The sequence below is a fragment of the Geotrypetes seraphini genome, chromosome 4, assembly GCF_902459505.1.
Source record: "Geotrypetes seraphini chromosome 4, aGeoSer1.1, whole genome shotgun sequence".
Classification (NCBI taxonomy): Eukaryota; Metazoa; Chordata; class Amphibia; order Gymnophiona; family Dermophiidae; genus Geotrypetes; species Geotrypetes seraphini.
Genome location: NC_047087.1, coordinates 304,314,005 through 304,334,146, shown reverse-complemented (window position 1 = coordinate 304,334,146; position 20,142 = coordinate 304,314,005). Strand labels below are relative to the sequence as shown.

At 45.0% G+C, this 20,142-nt stretch overlaps 1 protein-coding gene across 8 annotated transcripts in view; it reads right to left on the bottom strand.

The window, feature by feature from the left end:
• The window catches only part of ADD3 (adducin 3), a 380,040-nt gene that overhangs the window by 53,681 nt on the left and 306,217 nt on the right, over positions 1–20,142 (bottom strand). For all 8 annotated transcript variants that reach the window (XM_033942120.1, XM_033942115.1, XM_033942114.1 and 5 more), the window contains one exon: positions 8,019–8,201. In XM_033942120.1, coding sequence (XP_033798011.1) covers positions 8,019–8,201 — 183 coding nt within the window. The remainder of the gene's footprint in view (positions 1–8,018; positions 8,202–20,142) is intronic.

Sequence of the window (20,142 nt, the reverse complement as noted above, 5' to 3'; positions counted from 1 at the left end):
AAGACCAAGAGGACAACAAATTGGTCACCATGAAATGGCAAGACCACCTTAGGAAGAAAGGAGAGGGGACTGGCCGCAGCTCGACCTGCTCCCTAAAGAACTCCATGAAGGGAGGCCTAAATGAAAAAAGACCTGCAGCACCGAAAACTAGTCTCATGGAAGAAATGGCCACCAAGAAAAAAACGCCTTAAGAATAAGGTTCTACCACATAAAGCCGCCTAGAGGCTCAAATGGAGGATGCACAGGCACAGAAAGGGCTAGGAGGAAATCCCCGGCAGGAACAGACAACTGCACTACAGGCCAGATCAACCGTGCCAATCACATCTGGAGAGGAGGCCAAACACTTACAACACAAAAGACAGCAAATGGAAGACCAAGCAGCTATCTGCACCCGAAGGGAAAACCACGCAAGGCCTTGCTCCAGACCATCCTGCAGAAAAACAGAATGTGAGGCAAAGCAGCCCGAAGGGAAACCAAGCCACACGCAGAACACCATTCCTCAAAAATACGCTAACCATGGACCCATGCCCAAGAGGAGGAAATTGTCCGAGACTCTAAGAGAGAGGAGGTCACTTTATCCAAAAATTCCTTGTTCCTTAGGCGAGCTTTTTCAAGAGCCAAGCCGCAAGACAAAAAGGACCCAGATCTAATAGATGGAATAGGACCTGGAATCAGAAGATCAGGTGAGAGGGGTAGTGGGAGAGGATCTGCCACTAGCAGATAAACCAGAATCGCAAACCACTGGCACCTGAGCTAGGCCAGAACCACAAGAATCACACGGCCTGCGTGTTGGGCAATTCAAAGAAGAACACTGCTCACCGGAGGCCACAGAAGAAAGACATACAGCAGGCCTTCCGTTGGCCAAGCCTGCACCAGAGCATCCAATCCTTTGGCCTGACTCTCCCTGCACCAAGTGAAAAAACCTTGGCGCTTTAGCTTCGACACTCGAGGTCATGAGATCCATGATTGGGTGACCCCAAGCCTAAACAATCAACTCAAAGGCTTCCAGACCAAAACACCACTCACAAGGATCCAGCGCATGCCAACTAAGAAAATCCACCTGGACAATATCCACACCGGCAATGTGGGAAGCTGAGATGTCCCAAAGATGAGCCTCCGCCCATTCTATGAGCAGCGAGGTCTCCAGCGCCACCAGAACACTCTTGGTGCTCCTGACGATTGACATAGGCCACTGCTGTGATATTGTTTGAGAGAACTCAAACTGATGTGCCCTCCAGCCATGACTGGAATTCCATCAATGCTAGCTGAATGACATAGGCCACTGCTGTGATATTGTTTGAGAGAACTCAAACTGATGTGCCCTCCAGCCATGACTGGAATTCCATCAATGCTAGCTGAATGACTCTAGTCTCCAGAACATTGATCAACCAAGACGCCTCCACCGGCAACCAGCATCTCTGAGCAGAGCAACAGAGACATTGAGCTCCCCAACTGAGGAAACTGGTGTCTGTGAGAAGCACTGTCCACTGGGGATGATCAAGACTCACCCCTGAAGCAGACTAAAAGATAGGGGCCACCAGCGTAGGCTGTGTCAAACTAATCCACATAGTGGGACCGGAGAGTCCAGATCATGAATTTGTGGCAACCAACTGCAGAAGAAGCGTATACTGAATAGGACGCATGTGAGCCTGAGCCCAACAGACTACTTCTAAAGAGGCCACCATAGACCTCAAGTCCTACAAAAAGTCTTGCACCAGCGGATAACAGCAATCCATCAGAGAGAGAATCTGCATCTGCAATTTGCAAACCCTAGCCTCTGGAAGGAAAAAACTCTCCCCAAGTTGATATCGAAATGAATGCCGAGACACTTCAAGTGCTGAGATGGAATCAACCGGCTTTGGGACAGGTTGACCACCCAACCCAGGGACTGCAAAAACTCCTCAACCCGAGCCATGACTCGGGAACTCTCCTGCAATGACTTTGCTCAAATGGCCAATCGTCCCGATAGGGGTGGACCAGAATGCCCTCCTTGCACAATGCTGCTGCTGCCACCAGAACCAGACTTTTGGAGAAGGTGCGCGGTGCTACAGCTAGCCCAAAGGGAAGCGGTCTAAACTGATAATGCTCTCCCAAAATCACAAAGTGAAGGAATCGTTGATGGGAGGTCCTAAAGGGAACAGGCAGAAATGCCACTTTCAGATTGAGAGAAGGCAGAAATGCCACAGGAAGAATAGCCAGAAATAAAACGGACCCTGGAGCACTCTGTTGACACCTTTAAAATCCAAAATAGGCTGAAAAAACCTCCCTGTCTTGGGCACCATTAAGTAAATGGTATACCTGTCAGTGCTAATTCCCTGAGGAGGCACTGGGACTACCACCTTCAGGACCAGCAACCTTAGCAGACTCTATCGACAAGCCCTCCTCTTCCAAGTTGCCTGACAAGGAGAGGAAACAATCTGGGAAAGGACGTGAAAACTCCAGAGCATAACCATCCTGAATCAGCTCTAGGACCCACTGATCTATTATGATCTCAGTCCATCCCTGGTAAAAACTCCTGTAACCGGACTCTGACTGGAACCCTGGGAAGGACGTGGATGTGTTAGAAGAAAAAGAGGATGCACCCCAGCCAGGACGGTACCTACAAAATCCACTCAAAAGTTCCCCGTCAGAACCTCCATACGAAATCTGTTGAGGTTGGTCCTCCGGCGTGGTTTTGTTTTGTTTTTTTTTTTAAACTTTACTGAGGCACATTAGAGACGCTGAGGGCCTGAACCAGTTTATCCAACTCCTTCCCAAAGAGAAAGGAGTCCAAAAAGAAAACTTACTGAGCTTAGCCTTAGATGCTGCATCCGCCAACTAACCGAAAAGCCACAGGGTAAGACGGGCCGTCACACCTAGTGCCATGGACTGGACTGAGGCACCCATCAGATCATACATCAGAGAGAAAAGAAGCTCCCAGCTCAATCTTAAGAACTTCCTGATCCACAAAGGACCAGTCAGTCACTGCATGGTCATGAACTCTCGCAGATCTCCGGAAAACAAGCCCAGATCACCAAACCACCACAATTTGCTGCCTGGATAGCCAGGGCAGCCACATCAAAACTGTGTTTAAGTTGAGTTTTCATCTTACGGTCCTGAGGATTTCTCACGGCCGAGCCACGTTTCATCAACTACGAGCGGTAGCAAAAGAATAATAACCTCCATTAAGGGTGCACAACTCAAACAATTGGTATTAGAGCCCACCAGAGAAAAAGCAATACTGGACCTGGTACTCACAAATGGAGACAGTGTCTCGGAAGTATCAGTGGGAGACACGCTGGCCTCCAGTGACCACAACATGGTATGGCTCAACCTCAGGAAAGGCTTCTCTAAATCAAACACAGCAACGAGGGTCCTCAACTTTAGGGAGGCAGACTTCGACCACATGAGAGACTTTGTCCATCAAGAGCTACAAAACCATGTAGAAACTGACAATCCGGAAACTATGTGGACAAATCTAAAATACATCCTGAACGAAGCATCTTGCCGCTACGTAAAAACAGTAAGCAAACGCCGGAGAAACAAAAAACCACAATGGTTCAACAAGGAAATTTCGGACCTCATTAAAATGAAAAAAGAAACATTTATCACCTACAAACATCTTGGGAAAAGGGAGGCAAAAGAAGACTATCTGGCCAGATCTAAGGCTGTCAAAAAGGCAGTCAGGGAAGCCAAACTTCAAACAGAGGAAGATCTAGCACGGAACATTAAAAAAGGGGACAAATCCTTCTTTAGGTACATTAGCGACAGGAAGAGAAACAAAAATGGAATAGAACGCCTTAGGCAATCAGATGGAAACTACGCAGAATCTGATACTACCAAGGCAGAACTGCTAAACGAATACTTCTGCTCAGTATTCACCTGTGAAGCACCGGGAGATGGTCCACAACTACAAATAAGAGACAGCCAAAATGACCTGTTTCGTGATTACGAGTTTACACCTAGTAGCGTCTACCACGAACTTTCAAGACTCAAAGTAGACAAAGCCATGGGGCCAGACAATCTACACCCCAGGGTACTCAGAGAGCTGAGTGAAGTTCTGGCTGAACCACTATCCGTACTCTTCAACCTTTCCATGCGCAAGGGAAAAGTACCCCTAGACTGGAAAACAGCTAACGTAATTCCACTCCACAAAAAGGGCTGCAGAACAGAGACAGGAAATTACAGACCGGTGAGTCTTACATCCATAGTATGCAAACTCATGGAAACACTGATCAAACAGGAACTTGACAAAATTCTAGACGAAGAAAATTTACGTGATCCACATCAACACGGATTTACCAGGGGAAGGTCCTGCCAATCTAATCTGATTGACTTCTTTGGTTGGGTGACCAGTCATCTGGATGCCGGTGAGTCCCTTGACGTGATATATTTGGACTTCAGCAAAGCTTTTGATAGCGTTCCACACCGCAGGCTGTTGAACAAACTAAAATCGATGGGATTGGGGGATACATTCACTACATGGGTAAGGGATTGGCTAGATGGTAGGCTTCAAAGGGTGATGGTAAACGGTACCCCCTCGAAAACGTCAGCAGTGATGAGTGGAGTACCTCAAGGCTCCGTCTTGGGGCCGATTCTATTCAATTTATTCATAGGAGACTTGACCCAAGGACTTAGAGGAAAAGTATCACTGTTTGCCGACGATGCCAAACTATGCAACATAGTTGGCAAAAGCAGTGTGCCTGACTTTATGACGCAGGACCTAAGACAGCTTGAACAGTGGTCATCCACTTGGCAGCTAGGCTTCAATGCTAAAAAATGTAAAGTAATGCACCTAGGGAAAAAAAATCCACACAGAACTTACACACTAAATGGTGAAACCTTGTCCAGGACCACGGTGGAACGTGATTTAGGAGTGATCATTAGCGATGATATGAAGGCTGCCAATCAAGTAGAGAAGGCTTCGTCTAAGGCAAGACAAATGATGGGCTGTATCCGTAGGGGTTTTGTCAGCAGAAAACCTGAGGTCATAATGCCACTGTACAGATCCATGGTGAGACCTCATCTCGAGTATTGTGTTCAATTCTGGAGACCACACTACCGAAAAGATGTGTTGAGAATTGAGTCGGTTCAGCGAATGGCTACCAGAATGGTCTTGGGGCTCAGGGATCTCACGTATGAAGAAAGGTTAAAGAAACTGCGGATGTACTCGCTGGAGGAGCGAAGAGACAGAGGGGACATGATTGAGACCTTTAAGTATATTACTGGGCGTATAGAGGTGAAAGATGATATCTTCAGTCTTACAGGACCCTCGGTAACCAGAGGACACTCGCTGAAAATCAGGGGAGGGAAATTTCGGGGTGATGCTAGGAAGTACTTCTTCACCGAAAGGGTGGTCGATCATTGGAACGAGCTGCCTCAGCGGGTGATTGAGGCCAGCAGCGTGTTAGATTTCAAGAGAAAATGGGATATTCATGTGGGATCTCTAGGAGAGTAAGAATCAAGGAGCGGGTCATTGGTATGGGCAGACTCGATGGGCTATGGCCCTTTTCTGCCGTCAATTTCTATGTTTCTATGTTTCTATGTTTCTATGTAATTGCCGAGATACTGCAGGAAAATGTAAAGGAATCTCTATCCCACATCTGGAAGGGGGTAGAGTCTGGCCACAGACCGTATCAATCAAAACAGCGCATCCAGAACTTCCACAGAACACACACTACATCCCAAATATCCTGATGCATAGGGAAAGAGTGGGATGCCAACTGGATCCCTCTAAGAAGACGGTCTACCACATGAGGGGGTCCTTAGCTGCCTCTTCAAAGTGTAAAACTGAAGACACTTGAAGAATGAGCTCCTGCAACTCTTCCCAAGGAAAAATGCGCACAACATACGTGTCTTCTCCAACCAGCGCCTTAGAAAAGAATCTCTATCCAAAAACATCAGACCTCCTAACGGTTCTGGAAAATCCTCCCCAAGATCCAAGTTCCCACCTGGAGGAAACAAGATGAAACAGAAAAGAAACCTCATTCTAAGATACCCGCGACCGCTTGGATGATGGCTGAGGGGGCCGGATAGAGGTAACCTTAGCAGGAGACTGGACGGGGTGGCTGTGGAAGGGGAAGACCCCCAGACATCCCCTGGAACCGAAGCAGGATCTCTAGTAGCCTGTAAATAAGATTTGCACATGGCTAACATAAAATCAGGGCTCAACAACCCCGGCAGCAATCTAGAAATTATAGCATGAGCAGAAGACACATTTAAGACCTGTTCCTGACTTTCTAAAACAGGAGGAAGGTCACCTGAGGCAGTGGGCAAAATGGACACATTTCCTGTCAAAACCGAGGGAAACACCGTCACTAAACTGGTACCTAAAATCAAAACACGGCACCGAAGCCAAACTTGACCCCGCCGCTACAGAAACACAGCTAGCAGCCCCAGCGACAAGGGAATCCCCCAGCATCCCACAATCCCGAATCTGCCAGACCGCAGGCAGCCACCTGAGCGTCACCAGCACCTCCTGCTGATGTGCGGTACCCACGCAAAGGGAAGCCGGACACACAGACACTTGAAGCCATGTCCCCCTCGAGGCAGCCGGAACATTTTGTGCACCCACATTGCCACATCCACCATTTGGCCCACATAAAACGCACTTGTGCTGCTTCTCGAAGCGCTCATACTGAATGTGCCAAAAAACCACATACAATAACATTGTACAAAAACGGCGGCCTCAGGACTACTTTATGCTCCACTTATTTCTTATATCTTTATTTTTTCTAAATGTCTCACAGTTCACCAACTGTGTCAAGTTAGAGCAGACCCCACATGGCACTCTAAACTGTAGTCAGTGCCGGTATAGGTGGCAAGGCGTACAATTGAGGCTCCTGTAAACACAGAAAACCTGAGGAGGTGGGGGAAGGGACTCACCCTTTCAAGTGTGGCACCCCCGAAGTCGATAGGACCCCCAAGAGGGTCCCCCAAGTTCTATCTAGACAGCAAAAGGGACCTGAAAAATTCCTTAACCAGATCCAACAGGCCCAATCAAATCTCAGCACAGACTGCACAATCTTACCAGTCCAGCTGCTGGAGACTGAGAAAAGACTGATTGTAAGAGGGACTGCACAGCCCACTTATACTGTAGCGAAAAGTTAGTGTCTCAGTCTCCACCTGTTGGCAGAGGAGCACAAACCCATCTGTTTCTGTGCTGGTCTGAAGGGACGCTAAAGAAATAGTTTATTATAATTTGAACCAATATTAATAAGGAAAATCATATACAGAATTATAAAATGCGAGTGGTTGTAAAACTAGATAAAGCAGTTTTCTGGCCTTTTTCAGTAGATAGAATGGTATGCCAGTATACCACTCCATCATTTTCTCACAATTCAGTGATTTATTTGTTGGTACAAGGAAGCTAACAATCCTAGAAAAATCCAGAGATTGGAACAAGAGGAAGTCAGTGCTGTCTCTGCATGTCAAATCTTTACAGTGGAACTGGATTCTTAGTTCCAAGCAAATTACTGCTACAGATTTGTAAAGCAATTTTAAAGCTTCCTGATCCAAGCTATGTGCAAGCAGAGTACATGAACAGAACACTTAGCATCATCAAGAGAAAAAGGTTAAAAACAGTGGGCCTAATTTTCAGCCTTGTGACTACTGTTTACCCAGCTGTAGTGCTTAACTTAGTACATATGCTCAGTGGTATTATCTAAGCAGTGCTAGTAAATAGCAGACCTAAATTATCATTGTTAAAAGGATGGCTTCCAGTGCTGCCTTCACCTCTACCCCATATTATATAGATAACTGACTGTTCAGTGAATCAAGCAGCCTGCTATCAACCCTATAAGTTTTAGAGATCCACAGATAGGCAAGTTAGGTATTTACCACTCGCTAACGAACATGTAACTCACAATAATGGGCCCAATCTTTTTATCATTGCATATAACTTTTTTTGTTTTATAAGATACATACTGATCCTGAATTGTACTTTGTTATAAAAAAAAAAAAATCCAAATTGCTTATCTCATTTTAAATTACTGTACAATATGTTAACTATATAGTATGACTGAAGTGGGGATACCTACAAGATTGTCCAACATCCGCATAAGGGCCTCAAACTCTTGTTCTCCAGGTTTCCATTTCTGTTGGGAAGCCATATTAACCCCTCCTCCTCCAGCTGCTGCTAAATCATGTGTATAAGGCTTGTATTTTTCCAGGTCAAGCATAAGAAGGTTGTCCATTCCACCTGCACCTGCTAAGGCATGAACCTAAAAGTGGTAAAATTAAAAAAAAACCATTTTAAAAAAAGCAACTTTCATAGAAAACTGCAAGGTCATATCAAAGTAAAAAGAGGATGTTAACCTATGCACTATGACAAACTCCCTAATTCTATAAACTTAGTAACAAATATAAGCGCAATTTGTGCACTAAGATTTTAGGACTCCCAGCATTTACAGATTCAAGTGTAACATTCACCTATGCAAGTGCTAGGCACATGCTCTGCAGTATTCCATGAGTGTGCAACTCAAATAGCACATAAATGCAAGGGACATGAATTGGGGATGTGCATGGACAGGATATCGTTGAGTCAAATATTTACATGCTTAGATTATGGAACACATGCATTTATGTGCAGAAGCACTATATTTAGGCACTCAAATTAGCTTAAGTGTGCATGTTTAAGAGCTGACTTGCACTAGCTTTTATAAAGGAATCTGAGCTGTTATAGAATTTGTGCTCAGCACACTGCATTTTAGCACCTATATTTGGTGCATTTTATAGAATTATCCTAAAAGAGTGCATTAAGAACACTTTACAAAGCAAAGAGGAAGAACTGGCCATATAAACTCTTCATGGATAAAAAGATTTGTAACTGAAAGATGGGTTATGCTTTATTTAAACAATTTTCTGAAAGTATGAACAAGAGTTAAAACCATATTGCTTTTCTTCTATTTCATTCATACATGAAAATATTTGCTATCTGCTTTCTTCTATCAGATAAATCTTTTCCTACTATAATACAGTTGACTCGTAGCTAACCAGCACCCATGGGGATTGGTAAATGCCGGATAAAGGTAGTTTCTGGTTGCTTGAGAGTTACTATTAAAAATAGGCCTAACTACGTAATACCATACCATAAACTCTGTATTGAATTGATATTAACATTGAAACATAGTAAATAAAAGCAAATAAAAATCCCAGCTTTGTGAATGCAGTGTGCAATTTTAGTTATATGGCAATCAAACTCTCTGTTCCTCTCTTTATCTTCCCCCCACTTGTAATTCCAGCATCTGTCCCTCCCTTCCCACCCTCCTTTCTGGTCTGGGTTAATTTCTCCCCCCCCCCTTACTTATGGATCCTGCATCCATCTCTCTCCTCCCCTTCACCATGCAGGTCTAACATTCATATCCCTTCCCCCACGGGTACAAGTGGATCAATTTTTTACTCTGAGTGTCCTTAAGACTTTGTAATTTTTGACCTAGTTACAGGAAAACACTTTTTAAAAACTAACAGAAGGAAATATTTTTTCATTCAGAGAATAGTTAAGCTTTGGAATGTGTTGCCAGAGGCTGTGGTAAAAGCACTTAACATAGCTGGGTTTTTAAAAAAAATTTCTTTATTCATTATAAGTTTTCAAACAAGTGTACAATAAATCACTTCATAATATACATTTCCACTTGAAATTATTACAAATTTCACACCACAAGAATTATCTCCCTCAACCCCATACATATATCTTTATAAATATCCAACACTTTTAAACCCCCCCCACCCCCCACACATACATAATAAATGGGGTTAAAACACATAGCTGGTTTTAAGAAAGGTTTGGACATTTCCTGGAGGAAAAGTCCATAGTCTGTTATTGAGATAGACATGGGAGAAGCCATTGTTTGCCCTGGATCGGTAGCATGGAATGTTGCTACTTTTGGGGGTTTTGCTAGGTACTAGTTACCTGGATTGGCCACCATGAGGACAGGCTACTCTTATGCTCTTATGTAACTTGTGGGAAACCCATTTTAATATTAAATGCGCACATTTGAATATCCAAAAAGTAGCTGCCCTATTACTATAGACCTTTTCAACCAAGTTGCAGTGGGTATTCTTAAAAGTAGCCTGTGAATAGAGCCAATTCTTCCCATACCCTTGTACTGTGGTCATGTCTCAACATTATTAATGCACATTGCTCATAGGAAGGTTTAAGGAATATTACTAGTTACATAGTAGGTATAGAATCAAATTTAATATTCTTGTGATGGCCAACCCCATCCCCCATTCTCAGTTAGCCTCTATCTATGACTCAGCCTTTTATATATTTGTCCTCTTCCTTTGTAATTTCTGTCCTAAATATCTCCACTTTGATCCTACAGTGCCAAGATTAAAGGCAGAACTTAAAACCTATTTTTCCCAGTAGCATATGATAACTGAGCCAACATAGCTATTGGCCTATGTGGAATCTATGGCTCTCTCCTATTTTATTTTTCTTTCTTAGCTAGTCCTTGGTATCATTATCGATTCCTCTCTCTCCCTCAATGACCACCTCAACTCCTTGGCAAAATCATGCTTTTTCAGCCTCCACATGCTGAGGAAAGCTAGATCCTACTTCAGCCAACAACACTTTGCCATCCTTGTCCAATCCATCATCCTCTCCAAACTAGATTACTGCAACGCCATCTACTTAAATCTATCAAAAAAAAGTCTTCTAAGACTCCAGCTAATCCAGAATACTGCAGCCAAACTGATCTTCTCAAAACGCAAATCTGACCATGCCTCCCCACTCCTTGCCAAACTTCACTGGCTCCCAATAATCTCCAGAATCCATTTCAAATGTTCCTGCCTGGCTTTTAAGATCATTCATGGCATCCTCCCTCCTCTTATCCCACTGTCTTTCAACTCCTCCAGTCCCGACTCCTCCAGAACTGCCCAAAGGTATAAACTAGCCTTCCCCTCCCTACGCGGCATCCACTTTGCAGGCAAACTGGGAAATCCCTTCTCTTCAAAATCACAGGTTTTTGGAACGACCTCACCTCCCCATTGTGGAACCTGAGCTCCTTTCAGTTATTCCGCAAACAACTGAAAACCTGGCTTTTCAGCAAATTGTAACTCTATCCTTCCCCCCCTTTTCTTTCTCCCCCCTTCTTCACATAAGTTCATGTAATCCTTTTTCTTCTTCTCTACCTACTATTTTAAGTTCTTGTAAACCATGTCGAGCTCCATACTCATGGAGATGATGCGGTATATAAACTTAAGGTTTAGATTAGATTAGATTAGTCTATGAATATATGTATGGTTTCCCTTCAGATTGAAGAGTCAGACACATACAAAACAATACACCACTTTGATATGTAATGAACTTCTGTATAGCAGGTTCTGGTACAAAATAAAGAACATAGTAACATAGTAGATGATGACAGATAAAGACTCGAATGGTCCATCCACTCTGCCCAATCTGATTCAATTTCAATTTTTTAATTTTTTCTTCTTAGCTATTTCTGAGCAAGAATCCAAAGCTCTACCTGGTACTGTGCTTGGGTTCCTGCTGCCAAAATCTCCGTTAAAACCTACTCCAGCCCATCTACACCCTCCCAGCCTTTGAAGCCCTCCCCAGCCCATCCTCCACCAAACGGCCATATACAGACACAGACCGTACAAGTCTGCCCAGTACTGGCCTTAGTTCAAGTTTTAATATTATTTTCTGATTCTAGATCCTCTGTGTTCATCCCACGCTTCTTTGAACTCAGTCACAGTTTTACTCTCCACCACCTCTCTTGGGAGCGTATTCCAAGCATCCACCACCCTCTCCGTAAAGCAGAATTTCCTAACATTGCCTATATAGTTCTTGTAGTGGATAACCGAGCTCAGGGAGGGAGAGGGTAGTTTGTAGAGTAGAATTACAATCTTTGATAAACAGTCATAACACATGGCTTGGGTTACCTGATGCCTGACTTGCCAATTAGTATCAGGATAGTAACACAGTAAATGACAGTCTACTCAACAGCCACATTCATTCTAAAAGCAACAAACCAGTAATTATTCGTTTTACTTGCTAAGTTTCAGTATAAGATGTCTCGTACCCCCACCCTCCCCTCCACGATAGGTAAGACCTGTACTCTGACGACTTGAAAGAGGTAAAAAATACATATAATTGCTCTTGATCCTTCTTTCCACATATGGGACGGAGTCTGTAGATGTCTGTCTGGAACTGGCTCCACTGCTGGAATCATCGTCAAAGCTAACTCCATTCCCCCACCTCCCCCCGATCCATCTTGCCATAGACTGTAGAAGTCCATCCGGCATCGTCTTCATTTCCCTGCTGCTGGGCTTCCATTTAAGCACCATTCCTGTGAATCATCATAAATGAAGTTCTAGTTTTTAATTTGTTGCATTTTGTGTCGATACTATTCTTTCTATTTAGGGATCCTTTGTGTCAATCTGATGCATTTTTTAACTCAGTTACTGTTTTTGCCTCCACCACGTCTATAGGGAGGGCATTCCAGGCATACACCATCCTGGAATCCGTGAAGAAGTATTACCTATGTTACTCCTAAGTCTACCATCTCGCAACCTCATATTATGTCCTCTAATTTTACCGCTTCTCCATCTCTGAAATAGATTTGTTTGCAGATTAATATCCTTCAAGTATTTAAACGTCTGTTATCATATCTCCTCTATTCCATCGCTTAATGGCACAACTAGAGGAGACATTTCTAAATACATATCAGACAAAACCCCTGAAATACTACCGGTATATTGATGACATTTTTATGATTTGGACCAAGGGAGAAGAGAGACAAACAATTTTACAACTTTTTCAATACATACCACCCTACAATCAAATTCATAATTGACTATTTCCCAATTTTCTAGACACCACAGTCTCTATCAACAATGGTTACATCCAAACATCTATATACAAGAAACCTACAGAAAGATGCAACTACCTCTACAACTCACATATAAAAAGATCCATTATACACAGTCAAGCAACATGCCACAGTATCTTCTCTGATTCAAGAGACGAGAGACACCTAGAAATCCCAACTGAATCCTTCAAACAAAAATGATACAACCCTAAAATAATCTCCAAGAATAATCGCCCATAAAACACCCAGAGAAAATCTATTGCACTACAAGGACAAGAAAACAACAGAAAGGACCCCTTTGATAGTGACATACAATCCAGAGCTGGGCCCATCTCTACATGTGCCACAATTTAAGTTTTTATAGTTGTTTCTATTATTTTGCCCGGCACTGAAGTCAGGCTTACCAGGTTCTCTTGAGCAGCAGCAACTACATGGGATCAAGTGGTGTTTTGTCTTCTCTGTGCGATGCCTGTGAAAAGACAGAACCACTCTGTTCATGGTTTAAGTATAGGGATGGCTTAAGGGGTAAGCTAACGAGACAATGGCTTAGGGAACCCGGGTTTAAGAGTGCTGAAAGCCTGCCTTAGTGGCTTACCCCTTCACAGCCATGGGAGCTTCTTGCTTCACTCCTTCAGTTGGCAACATGGCATTTTAAAAAATAAATTCCCTTCTTGTGAAAGAGGGGTGCACAAAAGTTGGCTCAGAGATCACAATCTCTTGAGTTAGCCCTGCTTAAGTGGCAGAGGAGAATTCAAAAGCAAGAATTAAAACAGCCTTCAACTTAGAGTTTCTGAGATGTCTCATTCTTGGGCTATAAAGGAGCAGTAGGCACAAGCTGTGAAGGAAGAAGATGAGTTGGATATAGTGGCGATAACGGAGACGTAGGTATTTAAATGTCTCTATCATATCTCCCTTCTTCTGCCTTTGGAGGAACGGCAGGAGAGGGGAGATATGATAGAGACGTTTAAATACCTACGTGATGTAAATGCGCATGGGTCGAGTCTCTTTCATTTGAATGGAAGCTCTGGATCGAGATCTTTAAGTCTGTCCCCATACACCTTATGATGAAGACCATGCACCATTTTAGTAGAAGCTCTAGAATGAGAGGGCATAGGATGAAGTTAAGAGGTGATAGGCTCAGGAGTAATCTAAGGAAATATTTTTATACAGAAAGGGTGGTAGATTCTTGGAACAGTCTCCTGGTAGAGGTGGTTAAGACAGAGACTGTGTCTGATTTCAAGAAAGCCTGGGATAGGCACATGGGATCTCTTAGAGAGAGGAAGAGATAATGGTTACTGTGGTTAGGCAGAAAGGGCCATTTGGCCTTTATTTGCCCTCATGTTTCTAATTAGAGATATTGTCACTTGGTCTCACAGACAGAAGAAATACCAAGGGATAGTCGAGAGTACTTTATTAATACATAAATCCAACAAGGGCCATGTTTTGGCATGAAGCGCCTGCATCATTGGTGCACAGAATTGCAGTCTGATTAGATAAAATCAAATGTCGAGCTTTTTGGCAGTGAGAAGACTATATCATAATTAATTCTGTGGACCCCCTGATACATGTGCTTCATGCCGAAACATGGCCCATGTCAAGTTTATTAATAAAGGATTCTTAACTATCACTTGGTTCTTTCTTCTGTTCTTGTGTGCCATTTGCTTGGACCCTCTCCACTGATGTGCTGTTACTCAGTCCCAGATAGCAGTAACGTTTCTGGTATCTGGTAAAGCATAGTTACTCACCTTTGCCATGCTGTATGTCGGGCAGCTATAGCCACTGCTGGAATTCTAATCATAGGCATCATAGTGGTGTAGTGGAGGAGCGTGTGGTGGGGTGGTTGGAGCTACAGCCTCAGTACCCTGGGGTTGTGGGTTCAAACCCTGTGCTACTTCTTGTGACCCTGGGCAAGTCACTCAGTCCTCCATAGCCCCAGGTATGTTAGATAGATTGTGAGCTCACCGGGACAGATAAGGAAAATGCTTGAGTACCCGATTGTAAAACCACTTAGATAACCTTGATGGAAAAATTATGTCTTACCTGTTAATTTTCTTTCCTTTAGATGCAGCAGATGAATCCAGAGACTAGTGGGATAGCACACATCGACCAGCAGGTGGAGATAAAGAACTGATTAACAGGTGGTCGTCTTGGATGGAACGTCTCCTGCAGCTTCAGTATTGCTCATTGCCCAAGCATCCAGAACCAGAAAATTCTCAGAATGCAAAAAACTTCTTTCCCATAACAAATTTCAAAGATATTAATGCAGAACACAACTACCAACTATAACAAAACTTCTGAAACATGCGAAAGACAACCCAACAGACAATATGTAGAAAGGGCGGGGCTCTGGATTCATCTGCTGCGTCTAAAGGAAAGAAAATTAATAGGTAAGACATAATTTTTCCTTCCTTAGCAACGGCAGCAGATGAATCCAGAGACCAGTGGGATGTAGTAAAGCAATCCTCAAACAGGGTGGGAAGCAAAAGCCGCCTCTGAAATGACCGAAGCACTGAAAGCAGTCTCCGCACGCGCTGCCACATCCAACCTGTAATGTTTAGAAAAGGTATTCTTAGAAGACCAAGTAGCCGCACGACAAATCTCCTCCAATGAAAAGCCCCTAGACTCAGCCCATGAAGTAGTAATCGCTCTAATGGAATGAGCATGAAGACCTTCCGGTAAACGCTTCCTCACCACCAAGTAAGTGGAAGCAATGGTCTCCCTGATCCACCTAGCAATGAAAGCTTTGGACGCTGCCATACCCTTGTTGCGTCCCGCAAATAGCACAAAGAGGTGATCTGAACGGCGAAAGTTGTTAGTAACCTGCAGATAGTGAAGAAGGATTCTACGCACATCCAGGAAATGGAGCGAAGAAAATCGCGCCCCCCAATCCTGCTTCCGAAAAGTAGGAAGGAAGAGACATGGAAGGAAGGACATGGAAGGAAGAGACAACCTTTGGAAGAAATGAAGGTACAGTCCGAATTGAGACCCCTGAATCCGAAATGCGTAAAAAAGGGTCTCTGCATGACAACGCCTGCATCTCAGAAACCTGCCGGGCTGAAGCCATAGCTATGAGAAACACTGCTTTCAACGTGACATCTTTCAGAGTCGCAGTGGACAAAGGCTCAAACGGAGCCTTCTGTAAGCCTCCAAGGACTACTCTAAGGCTCCACTCCGGACAGAGCTTCTTAACAGGTGGACGAATATGTTGTACTCCCTTCAGAAAACGAACTACATCAGGCTGAGCCACAAGGGAAGAAGGAGACATGCAGCCTCTATAACAAGCAATTGCCGCCACTTGAACTTTAAGAGAATTGTAAGCCAAGCCCTTGGCAACTCCATCTTGCAGAAAAGAGAGAATGTTAGCTAAAGAAGCATGGAAAGGAGAAATACCCTGATCACCGCATCACGATTCAAACACTCTCCATACTCTAGCATAAGACGCAGAAGTAGATCTCATTTTTGCTTGGAGAAGGGTGGAAACAACTTGCTCAGAATAACCCTTATGTCTCAGTCGTGACCTTTCAAGAGCCAGGCCGTAAGACCAAAGTGGGACGGATTTTCCATGTTTATCCCTGATGAAGTAAATCCGGAGTCACCGGAAACCGCAACTGTTCGCCCGTCGAGAGGCTCATCAGATCCGCATACCACGGCTGGCGCAGCCAGTCCGGAGCTACCAATATCACCGAGCCCTGAAATCGAGCTATCCGATGGAGCACACGACCTATCATTGGCCAAGGGGGAAACACATACCAGAAGACGACCGCGAGGCCAAGACAGAGCCAACATGTCTACCTCCTCTGACTCCCGCTCCCTGTGTCTGCTGAAGAACCGAGGAAGCTTTTCATTTTGAGATGAGGCCATGAGGTCTATTTCCGGAACGCCCCAGCGCTGCACCAGCAGCTGGAACGCTTGAGTGGAGAGTTCCCATTCTCCCGGATCTAGAAGATTTCTGCTGAGGAAGTCTGCCTGAACATTTGCTTGTCCTGCAATGTGAACCGCCGAGAGAAGAGGAAGATGAGCTTCCGCCCACTGAAGGAGAACCATCGCCTCGCTCGCCAACTGAGGACTGCGGGTACTCCCCCTGTCTGTTGATACACGCCACTGCCGTGACACTGTCCGAAAAGACCCTGGTCGGCCGATTCTGAATCAAGGCCCGAAACGCTAGAAGCGCCAGCTGGATCGCCCTCAACTCCAGAAGATTGATAGAGCACTGAGCCTCTTCCCGAGACCAGACCCCCTACGCTGAGGACTGAAGGCATTGAGCCCCCCCAACCCAACAGACTGGCATCCGTAGAAACTATGATCCAATCCGGCGATTCTAGTGGCATCCCTTTGAACAGGTTGGTCCCACTGACCCACCAATTCATGCTGAGCAATGCTTGAGGAGTCCAGCGTAGTTGATGACTGTAATCCTGAGATACTGGGGACCACCGGGCAAGGAGTGATTGTTGGAGTGGTCTCATGTGAAAGCGAGCCCAAGGCACTACATCCAGAGCTGCTACCATCAATCCGAAAACTTGCACATAATCCCATACTCTCGGAGCGGGAGACCGCAGAAGACGACGAACTTGAGCCAGTAACTTCTCTCCCCAAGCTTTGGGAAGGAAGACTTTCCCCGCTTTTGTATCGAATAATACCCCCAGATGTTCCAAAGACTGGGAGGGAATAACAGAGCTCTTCGGAAAGTTGACCACCCATCCCAACGATTGAAGAAGTGAAATAACTCTTTGGGTCACTGTCAGACTCTCCTGCCTTGAAGAGGCCCGAATTAACCAGTCATCCTGGTAAGGATGAACCCGAATGTCCTCGGAGCCGTGGCAAAGCCAAACTGCATTGCCCGAAACTGGAAGTGCTGGCTGAGAATGGCAAAACGTAGATACCTCTGAAGCGGTGGCCAAATGGGAATATGTAAGTAGGCTTCTTTGAGATCTAGCGCGGTAAGGAACTCTCCTGGCTGAACCGCTGCAATAACCGATCTTATAGTTTCTGTGCGGAAATGTCTGACATGGAGAAACCGATTGACCCGCTTGAGATTGAGCACCGGTCTGACCGATCCTCCCTTTTGGGCACTACAAAGTAAATGGAATATCTGCCCTGGCCCCTTTGCTCCGGAGGAACAGGAATTATCGCCCCTAGTTCCAGAAGAATCTGAAGGGTGACACGAACCGATTCTTTCTTGGCCGCCCCCGAACACAGGGACACCAAGAAAGAATCTGTGACGGGAAAAGAAAATTCTAATTTGTAACCTTCTCGAATAATGTCCAAGACCCATTGATCCGACGTTATCTTTGCCCACTCCGTCCAAAAGGAAGACAGCCGACTCCCGATGGGAATAGTGGAGAGAGCTGTGTCCCCGTCATTGAGCACTGCGTACGGCTGATGTACCGGCAGGTTGAGTGGTTGGGGGCTTTGCAGGACGAAAGGAATTCTTTTGTTGAAACCTCGGCTTGGAATTAAAGGAGGACCCATAAGATGGCTGATAGTATGGTTTCCCAGGTCTATATCTTCTAATATCCCGGAAGTGGGGCTTGGGAGTTACAGGCTTTAAAGGTCCCTTAGGCTTATCTTCTGACAATCTCTGCATTTTAGAATCACCAAAATCTTTGACCAATTTATCCAAATCCTCACCAAACAAAAGATGACCCTTAAAAGGGAGCCTCATAAGTCTAAGTTTAGATGCCGCATCCGCAGCCTCCTCTAACTCAAAATCAGCTAATCTCCATCTGCTCGAGATTCAGGAGGAGGAAGGGATAAAGAGGGTTCCAACGAACTGTCCCCGCCATCCACAGTGGCCACTCTACGCCGTTTAGCTGCTTGTAAACCCTGCTGAGATTGGGCAACAGGAACCTGAGGAGAAGCAGGTAAAGCAACCTCCCTCTGAAGGGAAGGCTGAGCGCTCTGGAGAAGAAATGCTTTATGTAAAAGCAGCACAAACTCGGGGGGGAAACGGCAAATGCTGGGACTGTGAAAGTACAGCAGTCATATTGGTTGCCGCATCCGCTCCAAGCTGCCCCACCGGTAGAGCAGAGATCTGCCTTGCAGAAACAACCGCCCTCTGACACATGCGCTGGCGCTACAGCCAACACCCCACCGAGAAGAGAAACTGATGTCGGCAGGGAAAGAAGCGTGGTATCAAGCAGCTGTGGGTCCTGCACCGTCGATGCGGCCGCATCCGCTGAGAGAGCCGGCGAAACTGAATGCGCGTCATTCGGGCAGGAAAACACCAACTTAACCGGCGCCATTACTACATCTACCCCCGAAGCGTCTGCGCACCCAGCAGCACATAACTCCGATGGTGTTCGACGCTTCCCACAGTGAGAACACCTTTTAACTACCTCTGCTGCCATGTTACTGCACCGAAAAAGAGAAAAACTAACACCTCACCCGCAGAAAATGAAAACCACTGGGCCAACCAAAAATAAACCAAGCAAAGTGAATCTTACCCGCTCCACACAAGAAGTGCTGAATAGAGTAGTAGTTGTAGACTGCTTACAAAGTAAAAGACAGCTACTCACATTTGGAAGCTCCCTGTTCCTGGTTGTTGTTTTTTTGTTTTGTTTTTTAAGGAAAGAAGAAATACAAGGAGTGAATACCCCACACTGGCTCTGAGGGGTAGGTTGATGCAGAGAAATGGGGGGGGCCCAGAGGTAACCTCTAAAGTCGGCACCGTTCAGCCGAACACCCCTTTCTCACTGAAGAGAATTCTCAACAGGAGAGCAGATGACCATAGACAGCCAGAATTCAGGAGCTACTAGAATAGCGACCATGACCTGCTGGGAGACAGAGCATACTGAAGCTGCAGGAGACGTTTCATCCAAGACGACCACCTGTTAATTAGTTCTCTATCTCCACCTGCTGGTCAATGTGTGCTATTCCACTAGTCTCTGGATTCATCTGCTGCCGTTGCTAAGGAAAGGCGGTATATAAACACCTATTAAACTTGACTCCTGAAGTGCTATATGAAGATTTGGAATGGCTTAGGGAGAAGAAGTGTCAAGTTGTTGAAGGATTGGATGTTGAAAATGTAGGATTTGAAGCTGGAAAGCCATAATCCTAGATGAAAGCATAGAGTCCTGAGATACTTTGCAGACAGCAGAATTCAGGATACAATATTTTCCTGGGGGACCAGTAGCAGGAAACTTGATGCTTTTGATTTCTTAATAGCTGACTCTGGGATCATGGAATGGTGAGGGAGTTGAAGAAGGTCATGACAGATGCCTCTTACACCTTGTATTTTAATTCAAGTCTCTGAGAAGCTGTGGAGACTGATGTAGAGAATGACACAGGGAAAAAATTTGTCCCTGTCACTGCCCCGTCCCTGTGACCACTGTCCCCATCCCCACAG